Below are 11,947 nucleotides of genomic sequence, written 5' to 3'. Positions count from 1 at the left end.
GAACGGCCCGGCCGGCGCCGCGTCACGTGGCCGTCTCGTCACGAACACGCGAGACGCCGCGAGAAAGCGCCGCCACCGCCGGCCCGCCGCCTTTGCTCCCCAGCGCCCCCTGGCGGCCGCGGCGGCCGAGGCCCCCGGGAAGCCGCGGCGGGGCGGGGGGCACGGACGGGCACCGGGCTGCAGGCGCCCCGTCGGGGCGGCCGAGCCCCGCCTGCCCTCAGCCGGCGCCCCCCGCGCCCGCGGGACCGGCCCCGGGCGCGCCCCCGCGGCTCCTCCCCGGCGGGCGCCACGTTGGAGGAGCCGAGGCCTTTCCCCCCTCACCGAGGGCCCGGGGTCTCCCCGCGGGGCTCGCCCCAGGCCCAGCCTCCCCCGGCCGCTTGCTGAAAACAGGCAGCCTGAGGCTCGGTGCGGAGCCTCGTTGGCGGGCGGGCGGCCCTCGCCCCGGCCGGCGGAGCGGCGCCCGGAGGGGGAGACCGGCCGGCCGGCGGGGAGGCGGCTGCCCGGGGCGAGGACGGCCGCCCTCGGCGCTGCACACCCGGCCCCAGCGCCTCGGTTTCCCCTTCTCGGTGACCCCCGACGCTCTCCTGCCCCAGCAGCCCAGCGCCTGGCCGCCCTGAGCGGGCCTGGCCCTGTGCAGGTTCCTCAGCCCGGCCACGCCAGCGGCAAACACGACAGCAGACACGCAGGCTTTCGTATTTTTTATTTAAAATTTACATTAAAGTTAGAAAGGTATCAGGCTAAACAGCGCTGCTTCTCCAGCGTTCGTCGTGTAAATATACAACTCGGTGCAGTTCTGGCGCACTTCCATTTGTAAAAAGGAAACAAAAGCAGGAGCGGGGAAGAGAAGATGGCGGCTCGGCAAAGCAAAGCACGCGGCCAGCTCGGCAAAGCACGCGGCCAGCGGGCCGGGCAGGACGGGGGGCGAGGAGCCCCTGCGAGGGCTGGCCCCAGGCTCCGGCACGCTCTCAGGACGCTGCACCCTACTCGCGGGGGGCTGGATGGATCGCTCTCGTTACTGTACCAGCCGTCAGCATCGCCTCTCCCTCCCGACGCTGCTAACTTTTTTCTAACTTTAAAGAACAAGAGGAGGTTTAGTTAGGGAAAAAATAAAGTACCACTCGACCCACCAGCCGATGGAGCTTGTTTAATAAGGTGGTGAGACACAGGAAGACACCAATGAAAACACACAGTTCTTCTTACTTTATTTCTTTGTTAAAATTAAATATTTCGTGGCTGCCGACAGAGCAAATTGCACCATGTTTATATTTCCTTGGACTCCGAATGCACAGTTTCCAAAACCAATCAAACAACAGCATATTGAAAATATTCCTTAGGCTTCACACCTCATGGAAGCCCGTGACATTTATATTATTAAAGACAAAATTAGAAAAAAAAATACGCCCATAACAATGTTTGAAAATGTATTCGCTACATCGTTAGTCCGAACATCACATTTCTGTTGCTCTTCAAAATTCCAGGTAAACAATCAGTTCCCCCGTATTACCCTGTCTTGTCACACAAATTACAAGACGCTTCAATTTTAGATACCATGCAAGTCAGTAAAAGAGCTTCTTTCCAAGACACTAACACCGAAGATTTGCTCCCCCCTCCCCGGACATAAGACCCTTAAACTCTTCTAGAAGTGGCAGTCTTCTCCCTCAGACCCAGTGCAGCTGGCGAAGACAGATTAAAAAAAGCTACAGAGAGAGAAAAGGGGAAAAAAAAGAGAAAAAAACAGAAGATTAGCAAAAAAGAGAAAGACATTCAAAAAGCAGGAAAGAGATGCAACATGAAAACAGCTGACAGAGAGAGGGAACCTCCTTGGGGTACCTCAAGTACTTCAAGGGAATCACACAAGTAAAAACCTTTTTTCTTTGAAGTTTTTAAAAAGACTTTACGTGACTTTAAATAACATTCTAATAAGGCAAATGGGCAAGAACAGCCAGCGACCTGCAGTATGGTAAAAAAAAAGCCACATCAAATGGTTCTTTTAGCAGATAATCTAGAAATCATTGACAGACTGATAGTGACTGGCTTCGGGAGCAGGCCGACATTCAACAGTAAAGGAAGAAGTAAATACTCAACTTATTTTAACTTGTTTAAAAAAAAAAATAAAACCACAAAACAGTCAAAGACTTTTATGGGAAATAAAATTGTATTTATGGTGAAACAGAATACCTGAGAAAATGCATTGCAATCAAGAGTTTTATCTGCCTTGATTGCTGGAAACGGAGGCCAGACCATCGTTTGATCTGCGTTACTGCATGACACCTGCTGCTGCTGCGAGCAGCTAGCCAGACTAACACGTTGTGTGCAGAAACCGTTCGTGAGGCTTCAGCATCATCCAGACTGCCCTTCGAGTAAAATTCTCAGCAGCGGCTTGTGCTAAAACCAGCATTACCTATCACGGCTAGGTCTGAGGTGTGCTTATCTTCCAAAAACCCAGGATTTGCAGGGTTTTTGTTGAAACTGTTTGGCAGCACGCATCCTGATCTTTCAGCAGGGTCAGGACGTGCGGATTCACCCACACACAGAGAACTTAGCCTGCGCACAGTGCGACTGAAGGATCAGGGTCACGACAAGCAAGTCTGAAATGGAAGTGAGGATTACATGCTAGTCTTCAGGTAGCATGAATTAGCAAAAGAAAAAATAAAAGCAAATAAAAAAAAGACAGATGATGTCATGAAAATGACACCAAGTGTAAAGAGAAAAGAGGTTTTTATCTCTCTCAACTATGCGATAATTAAACTGAGGTGGTGGTGTCATTTTAACGTCACCAATAAATACATTTAAACTGCGTTGTTATTTTGCCAGCAAAAATAACTCACAAAACTTATTTCCACATCCCTTATTTATCTGGGTGGAGAGGGACCAGGAGAAAGGAGCATCCATTAATTGTAGGGAAAAAAAAATTGCAGGATTTAAAGTTGCAGCATCCAAAACCTTGTTAGGACTAATGTTACATTGTTTAATAAAAGCAGTAACCACCAGTACATAGTAAAGACAGAATCACAATGAGGATGTAGGAGAGAGCAAGGGTAACACCATGGAAAGGTCACAGCTGAAATGCTGTCACGTTTTATTAGACCCTCCGATTTACAAGTAAATGAAGGTCCATTCCAGCCCATTGTATTCAGGGGTAATTACTCAGTACAGAGCCATGGGTTACTGTAAAAGAAGGGCAAAGAAAACAAAAAACAAAAGTAGTAAATGTTAACCAGAATTCACTGTCTGATGAAGTCTTTATTTAAAAACAAAACTCATCCAGAAATACACAGAGAAGACACCTGCAGGCAAACCACAGTTGCACTTGGCCAGAGTGAACTCCTGGCCCCAGTGAGCAAAACGCGCTCCTCTTTAGTGCAAATCTTGCAGTAAAACAAGGCTTTTGCTGCATAGAAAATAGGAGAAGCAATCTGCCAGCATCTGTACACTTCTACAGATGCCAAATAAAAAAAATAAAGGTAATACTTTTTGCATTAAAACCAGAAATTGTTGGAATCACTGAGAAGAAAGTCAAAGAAACATCATCGTCTTTCTTCACAAACACTGATATGTGCAGCAAGGTGACCAGCCTTCCCTGAGATTGGATCCAGGATGTGCATCCAGGCCAGCACACTGAGAGGGAGACAAGGCAAGAGATCCTTCCTGACCCCTGCAGCATTCAGAGAACACTTAGTTGCAAACCATGGATCCAAGTTTGAGAATCCCCCAAGCCTGGGGACGAGAGGTTTGGACTCGGGCCCACGCCTGTGAGGATGTCAAGTTTTGCAAAAAGTCCTTTAAAATTATTTGAGGCACACACGGCAGCACGGGGGGGTAATGAGGGGTTAGATACAGCAAATTAAAAAGGGGAGAGGGCAGCCGGTCTCTTGAGACAGCACGTCCCACCCCACGGCAGCATCGGGTTGCATTCACAGCGGTCCCACGATGGGGACTAATGCGCACCACCAAGCAGCCGCGCTCTCTTACCATGCAGCCCTCGCACAAAATGGAGGGAGAGACTAAAAGCCGAGCAACTGAGAAGAGGGGCCGCTAGCCCTACGAGCGCTCGGCAGCCTGCTACTGCCCAAAGGGGAAGAGGGATCAGCAATGAGCATCTCTTGCCAGTTCCACGTAGGCTATTGCCGAGTTCTTCACGAGAACAACCATAACCCGGAACAGCCAAGGGTGCGGACTCTTGCTTAGAACAAAATGGTGAGCGCAGGAAGGGAGCAATGAGTAAAGGTGAGCAAACAGGCACAATGGCATAGCTGCGTGTTAACCGAATGTGGGGGCATTCGCTTCTGGTGTGAAGGGAAAGGTTCTACAGGAAACCCGAACTGAAAATGAAAGAAAAAGGCAGATTAATGGTTTTATGGATTAATGACAAAAACCAAAATAAGAATATAAATGTTTCCTAACACACCACAAAAAAGAAACGTTGCTAAGTGTTAATATGGTTTAATTTGATTACAAAACATGCTTTATGCGGACACACACATGCATACACGCACACACACTCAGCAGTGGGATGAATCGAATTTATTTTCTAAAACAATCCTTTCACAGTTTTGCAAGCTACAGGACTCATCAACTGTGACTTGTTTGTATCCTTCCAAAACAGTGGAGCCCTGCAACACTTTATGGATCAATATGGAGAGTATTTTTCTGAATTCTGAAAAAATACCATATATACATATTTAATTTAGCAAGGACAAATGCCCATTGAAAAAGGCACTGTCTGCATTTGTATAGTGGGAACAAAGAACTTCATTTGATTCAAAGCCAGCACACAACAGCGTACAGTTATGAGGACTGCCAAAAGCAATCCAAAACCAACAAAAATCAGTAATGTTCACTCTAACTGCACTTTAGCCGTGCTTTCGTACTCAGCACCAGAATAAACACTGTTATTCTTTCAGCTTATTTTTCCACATTCGCAGCCTGATAAGCAGAGAATTGTTCTTTTCATTGTTTTACAGTTACCGTTGGCAGCAGAGACATTCATTCAACCGGACAGCTCAAGACAACTGCAAGCTCCAGTTCGAGTCAGTGCAAGACCCTTCTGAAGCTCTTCTGTTAAGTGGAACGTCCCATTGAAATTAAATTCAAATGCCTCTCACTGACAGCGTAATGTTTACTTGCTTTTCCATTTCCCTTGGTGGAGCTAAGAGGGAAGGAATCCTGGAACCAGCTTTTCCCCTATTTAAGGGCAGACCGTACGTTAGTTTGGACTGTATCCTGGAGAGCATGTAAATCCTAGCTTTGTCTGCAGGGAAGGGTGGACTCGAGGCTGAGTTTTTAGGGTGTTTTATAGTTAAGTGCTGCTGTTCCAACAGGTCCCTTCTCCGAGAGACCTGCGCGCCCCAGCCTGGGGTGCTGTCACCCTCGCCTTGGATAATAAGTATTGCTGCTCTGTCAAGAAGCAAGACATTCCTGTGGGAGCTTTCTTTCTCCTCTCACCAGAGAATCAACAGCAAACTAAAAAGGCTCAATTAAACACACTCAACCTAGCTATAAGTAGACCACTGTCATTAGCAGTTTAATAACCCTAATGAGGATGCTGCTCTCCTCCAGGCAGGTAGATTTCTTACGCATCTTTGTTTGAATGAGCCTTCATTTTACAACAGATTCTGGCACTTCGCGCCGCAGACACTTGCTTATGGCCAGGTTTGTTAACCCTTTCAGGCAACCTTATCTGTTCCACGAGCCTGCCTATGGCTACGTGGCCACCTTACATCCCTGCTCACATGAAGGCAGACACTGGACAGAGTCACAGCAACTGGAGCAGAGCAGACTCACAGCATAACACCGACAGGGCTCTGCTCCGGTGGGAACTCTCCACGCCTTGGCAAAACTCCTCGGAAACTCGGATGCTGGCCTTATTCAGGGGCAAAGTGCTCTTGGCAGGCTTTCTGGACACATCTTCAATACAGTCCTCTTTTACCACTAGCCTTACCCAAACCATGGACACACTTGGCCTGGCTCCCAGGAGTGTGGGTCTCTGTCTGTCTGCTACAGCTGAACATCCAGTCCATGGGTGACCCATTTGACTGTTAAAAATGTCATAAAGTCTCTCAGTCTATCTTCCGAACCTTCATTATCTGCTACATGTTCAGTCCATCATTTCTTGTGGTTTTGGACAATCAACTATAATCAGTCAGTAAGTGAATACTGGTTTGGTTACTCGGCAGTAGCTTCTTTAATGTCCCCTCATACACACATACACACGCACTCATACACACACAGAGTTTGGTGATTCTCTGGTGCTTTGGGACAAAGGAAAGCTCTAGGTTTGGCAGAATTTACCGTCTGTTAGTATGTGAAGGGGGGGAGGGGGATAGAAAACTAGTCTTGCATCTACCTTCACCTGCACTGTAACCCCAAGTTAACAGTACAACTGGGAGGGGTGGGAGGGCAGGAGGAGAAAGGGAAAAGACATTTTCATGGCTAGCTGGGTTCTATCATCAGCACCACATCTCCATAGCAATTGTTGCCATAGTATCAACATGGCCCACATGATTAAAGAATATAATTTATTTCTAAGGGAGATGGAATAAAGAAAATGTAGCCAGAGAAGTGCTGGGAAGATTTAAAAATGAAGGGGACCTAATCCTTTTTTTTCTACGTTTCATGTCCTAATACTGAGTCTCCCTGCATTTTACTTTGCAGGATCTTTAAAGACAAACTTCATTGGATGCTTTTTCTACAACTGCCTATGTAGAGAGAGACTGGTAGAGCATGTAAGGGTGGCAGCAGAGGAAAATAGAGATAACACTTATAGGCTTCTGGACTTGCACAGGGTCTGCTTTTTTAGGAACTGTAACCGATCCCACTGTGAGGTCTATATTAGTTAATGACGCTTACCAGGACAATGTGCCTCATGCACCATGCAGCCAAACAGCAGCTAACTGTAAAACAGCATACATGTAAGAGCTAATAATGATGATAATGATGTAACAACAACAACAAAAAAGAAATCAAGTCATGATTAGTGCAAATTATAGAGCTTGGGTTTAGAAGAGTCACCTGTGAAAGAAAAAGGCTAGTGTACTGCCAGCCACTACTAAACAAGACACAATCAAGCTACAGCTTGTGAAATTCATGGATTGTTAGAGATATTTATGATCTAAATACTGTAATGAATTATTAAGAACAATTGGAGAAGTTACAGAGTAAAGAAAACAGCACCATTTCCAACACATCTATTTTCCTGGAGGAGAGAGAGGTCTCCTAATATCTTCCCGAGCCTTACTCAAGCACTGACCTATCGCTTTCATGGAGTTTTCTGCGCCTTTCTGTGTCCTTAACTGACAAGGATGGTACCAATGCTTTTCCATATGAATGTGTCTGGTGTCAAGGAGCTCTTCTGCAATCAGAACTGCTTCTAGGAACACGAGTGTGACTTGGGCCACAGCAACTAATTGCTCATACTACAGGGCATGTCGTCTCCCTTTTCTGCATTCCTGACCCTGACTGATCTCGGGGCTGAAGTCTGCAGTCCTCAGCGTGCAGATGTCTGAGGGCTCTAAGCATGAAAAAACTCAGTTGTGTATTCCTCACACAGTCCAGGCTGGGGAGAGAAGTCTGTCCCCAGTCAGTCTCAGGCTCCTCAGTATGAAAAGATATTAACACCCCCTGAAGGTAACTCAAAAGAGCAAATCAAAATACGCAGTGGAAAAAGAAACGGACAAGCGAGAAAAGGGCAGGAGCACTAATTGCTCATCGCAAAAGAATGTTGACACTGAAGCAGCTCCAGCTCAAAACTAAAAAGACTAAACCACGATCTGGTTCTGGTTATTGGGATTTTCCTCTCCTGTCTCATTTGATTCCAAGCTTAACAGTCAAGGGCTATTTCCCCTGACAAACAGTCCTGTCAGCTTTTTGTTCATGTTAACAGCACTTCTCCATGTACTTAAGACTGCATAGCACAGGCAAGACTTACTCTGGATTTGCCCCAGGGATGTGCAGAGAGGGGATTATGGCAGGGGTATAGAAACCAGACCCTTCTTTATCTGCATACCACTCTTTGTGCACACGCTAAGGTGGCACAGCACTCTGTTTTGGGAAACGTACCACAGTGAGAAGAAAAGCAACCGCTCATTGCTAGGTGAACCGGGAGGACAGTTTCAGCTGTACAGCTGGTTGCTCTTGAGCAACTGCAGAGCATTAGAAGCCTGGCACGGGCACCGCAGACGGCCCAGATCACAGGACCCTGACAAGGGGCTGAATCCTGTCTCACCAGTCCCTGGCATGGGGAACCCCTGCTAAAGCCATGCAGTATCTGTCACTGTTTCTGTCAGTCATTTAGGGCTGGAGAGAGTACTAGCACTAACAAGGAGCAATGACCTGTCCCTTCATTTTGCAGCCTTACATTTTGCAGATTCCAGAATTCAAGACTATTAGTCTCCCTGAATAATTTCCACAACCTAAACAAGTAAAACCCTGAGACAGGACAAGCTCCTCTCTGGGGGCAGCAGGACATCCCTGCTACCCACACCCTAGCCTTGGCAGGCAATATTGTTCCACTTCATTACAGGCACTGACACACCAAGGGAGGAGCAGGGAATCTTGGGGAATAAAACCAAGTTCGTCCTCTCCCATGCTGTCAGGAAGCAACGAGGGAGGTTAGCACTGCTCCCTGCTCTTCAGCATGACAGCTAAAGGTAAAATGCTTCCAGCAACTGCTCAGCCTTACTAGGGATTGAATCTGGCTGCAAACCTTCCCCTGATAAGGACTGGCTAGGTTGGGAGAGAGATATGAACGCTCAGAAAAACGGTAAAGGAGAACCATTACCAAACGCAAATACCACTGGGTATTGGCAACTTACTTTTTTCTTTCCTTATCTCTTTTAAGAGTTTGCGATCCTCCAGCCTGCTGAGCCTGAGATTGGAGCAATTCAGCTGCTGTCTTCCTTTGTTTAAATGCATTTACTTCATCATCCAGAGACTTCTTCTTATCCTCTAGCTTCTTTTTTTCATCCTGATGTAACTTCTTCAGGCGATCAAACTTTTCATGCAGCTAGAGGGAAAGGAGAGAGGTGAGCAGGACCCAGACTACCAGATATTATGTTCACAGGAAAAGAGGAAGATGGAAGGATCCCATGAGATCTGAGCCTGCAAGTCTCCATTGGTCTCTACATCACTTCTAGCTCCCTGAGCTGACACTGCGTAGGCAAAGGGCAGGGAACAGTCTCCTTCCGCAACAGCTTACAAACCAGGCAGTGTTCTAGTGATGCACCATTGCACAGACTAACAACAGAGGACTGGGAGAGTATAATCGTAAAAAAATTTTAATCCATATCTGGTGTCTCTGCCTTATTCCTCTTTAGAGGTCAGTAAATTAATGGACTTTTCACAACGCTAAGGAAGTTGTATGGGTATATTTTTGATATAACAAGCTTGCATCAGCGGCTGTTTCTCTCCTTGAATTTTGCCACACTGCAACTCTCCATCAGAATCAAGACTATGGCACTTTCATGGTGCAGTTGAGTTGTACACTACAAGCACTGTGATCTAGTTCTGTCCTACAGGATGAACACCTTAATGTCCCCATGACCCCCAGTTAAACTTTAGACTTCTTGATAAGAAAGTCCTAAACCACACTCTGCAGAAAGTGCTTTGGCAGCAGCAACCTACTTGAGAGTGGATCTATCACTCACAACCATGAAGAGACAAGTACTGCAGTCTTCACCTCTTTTTCAGCCTCCTTCAGCTCCGCTTCTTTTTCCTTGACCCTCTGGACAAACATCTGCCTCATCGCCTCTTCCTTTTTCTGCAGTTCCCCCAGAAACTCATTTCTTTTGGCTTCGTAAGTTTCTTGTAAGCTAAAAAGAAAGCAAAGTCCAGTGATACCACTTGGGACAAACTCTGCTTCCCCTGAGCCTCTGAACTCAGGCCCTCGCCATGAATATTGCTTGCTCACAGCACATTTGCCACTCACCCACCCATGTGTGCCCAAGGTCATCGTTATCCAACCATTTCTGGGATCTGTAAGCTGTTGCACTTTTCTGTATGTTGAATATTGGGCAACTCAAAGACACCAGCTGGCAACAAACACTAGTTCAGAGGGACACTGCTGTATCTCTGCAGCACAAATATTTCTACTCCTATACTTGCAGTTTCACAGTCAATCCTGCACGTGCTCTCTGTGTTTTCACCTCCTCTCACTCAGCCAACACCTTTGCTGAAGTCTGGATTTATCTGACCTGGCAGGTTTTCTTGCTGCATTGGTTCTTTACGTGCTCTCTCAAGGACACACACATACACACACGCACGCAGCGCATCCAACAATGCCTCTCTCGAGCTCTCCTGTCTCCTCCAGGGATCCCACCTGAAGGGTTTGCTGTCTGGATCGGTGTCCTTGAAACCCATCTCTTCCAGTTTACATCTCCGGTACAGCTCATAGTGGCGCGTGTGGGTCTGTTCGCGAAGGTCTTCCATGTTCACACGGATCAGCATCTCCCGCAGCTTCACAAAGTCGCAGTGAGCTTCATTCTCCACTGAAAGAAGATACAATAAGGAGTAAAATGGGGGCAGTAACAAAGGTCTCTTCCCACATTCCCCACCTGTCTACTCCTCCAACAGGTTTAACAGCCCTTCTGAGCAGAGAAAACTGTCACTATAGGCCTGATACACAGATTTAACAAAGGATAATCCTCAGAGACATACTGAAGTCCAGCAGGCCCTTGCTCCTCTTATGAGAGCCCACTGCCTCCTGGCAGAAGTGTCACCATTCACACCATGAAAATCCCGGGGCTCAACTCACCCTGTACTGTGCCCCAGGGGTACTGACGAGCCTTCATCATTTTGTTTCCTATTTTCAGCTCCTCCGTGCTCCCGATCACTGCAAATGGCAAGTGGCCCTGGAACACATTTAATGATACCCACGTTAGTCCCTCTCAGCTCTGTCTGACTTGCCAGCACACAGAGATTAGCACAGCCACTGAGCAAGACAGTCGTTATGCACACGCTAATCTCAGGGAGTCTAGTCACTGGCCACTAGCCCAAGACAGGGGGGAGAAGGGAGGGTCCTTTTTGGAAACCTTGTTAATGCTACCACTCTATATCCTCTACCTGGCTGATCCTCCCAGCCACAGGGTCTCAGGTGAGATGAGCCAGTGCAAGACTAGCATCATAATGACAGCTCGAACAACGTGCTGCGCGGCTCTGACTGCGGTGCTGTCCCAGGGACTTGCCGTGGCTGAGGAGAACATCTGCACAAGCACAGAAGCAATAAAAGAGGTCTTGGAGCCTTCTTGATTTTATTCCCCCACCACTCCCTCAGCTCACACCGGAGCACAAGACAACAAAACGTTATGATGTTGATACACAGCCACTGCTAGGTGGCTGCACAGCTAGACGACAAAGGAGGCCAAATCCAGGGATCACATCCGTGAGGAGGGATCCTGGGGACAGCAGAGCTGTGCCGCTAGCTCAACTGTGCCTTGGTACGCTCTTCAAGCCAAGACACACACTCCACAGAGTACAGTTGTTACAAGTACCTGAAGGTTGACTAAGAACAAGATGGATTTGCTTGTCTAAAACTCAGAAACAAATAATCGTCACTTCTTAGTAAAGAAGATACTTTTTGCCTTCTGCAGAGACACAAAGAGAATCACCCAGTGCAAGCTCAGCAGAGCTGGAACAGAAACACTCCCGACATCTCTAGGCTCAGAAGACCTCACCTTATACTTTCCTCATTCCCCAAACTCAGGCAGCCAAGCGAGCCCCCCAGACACTGCCATCGCACTTTGCTGCATTTATCTGTTGTGCAATACGTGAGATCCCTCCCCACCTCCACTTGCTCCTGGGAACTACACTGCATTCTGCCAAGCTGCAAAGAAGTCAAGTGCAAGGTTTCAGCACTTAAAAATAAAGTTGCCAGCTCCCTGCACCCACCCCTTCTGCTGAGTTTTGTGCAGTGACATTTGTTAGCTAGAGCTTTTAAAGGGCGCTGAGTTCT

The 11,947-nt window shown here is 47.5% G+C and overlaps 1 protein-coding gene across 7 annotated transcripts in view; it reads right to left on the bottom strand.

Annotated features, from left to right (window-relative positions):
* Window positions 1-685: 685 nt before the first annotated feature.
* SEPTIN6 (septin 6) overlaps window positions 686-11,947 on the bottom strand; it is a 32,143-nt gene continuing 20,881 nt past the window's right edge. The window contains exons 6-11 of one of the 7 annotated variants that reach the window (XM_087748613.1): window positions 10,751-10,847; window positions 10,316-10,484; window positions 9,677-9,809; window positions 8,814-9,004; window positions 6,850-6,893; window positions 686-1,070 (exon numbers count right to left, since the gene is read on the bottom strand). In XM_087748613.1, the coding sequence (XP_087604739.1) occupies window positions 6,890-6,893; window positions 8,814-9,004; window positions 9,677-9,809; window positions 10,316-10,484; window positions 10,751-10,847 (594 nt within the window). In that variant the 3' untranslated portion in view covers window positions 686-1,070; window positions 6,850-6,889. The other 6 variants (XM_087748611.1, XM_087748608.1, XM_087748610.1 and 3 more) reach the window with 6 other exon arrangements.

The sequence above is a fragment of the Nipponia nippon genome, unplaced genomic scaffold (assembly GCF_047370975.1).
Source record: "Nipponia nippon isolate SJK-2023a ecotype South Korea unplaced genomic scaffold, ASM4737097v1 scaffold_12, whole genome shotgun sequence".
Classification (NCBI taxonomy): Eukaryota; Metazoa; Chordata; class Aves; order Pelecaniformes; family Threskiornithidae; genus Nipponia; species Nipponia nippon.
Note: the sequence above shows the minus strand (reverse complement) of the source record. Positions and strands in the feature narration are given on the sequence as shown.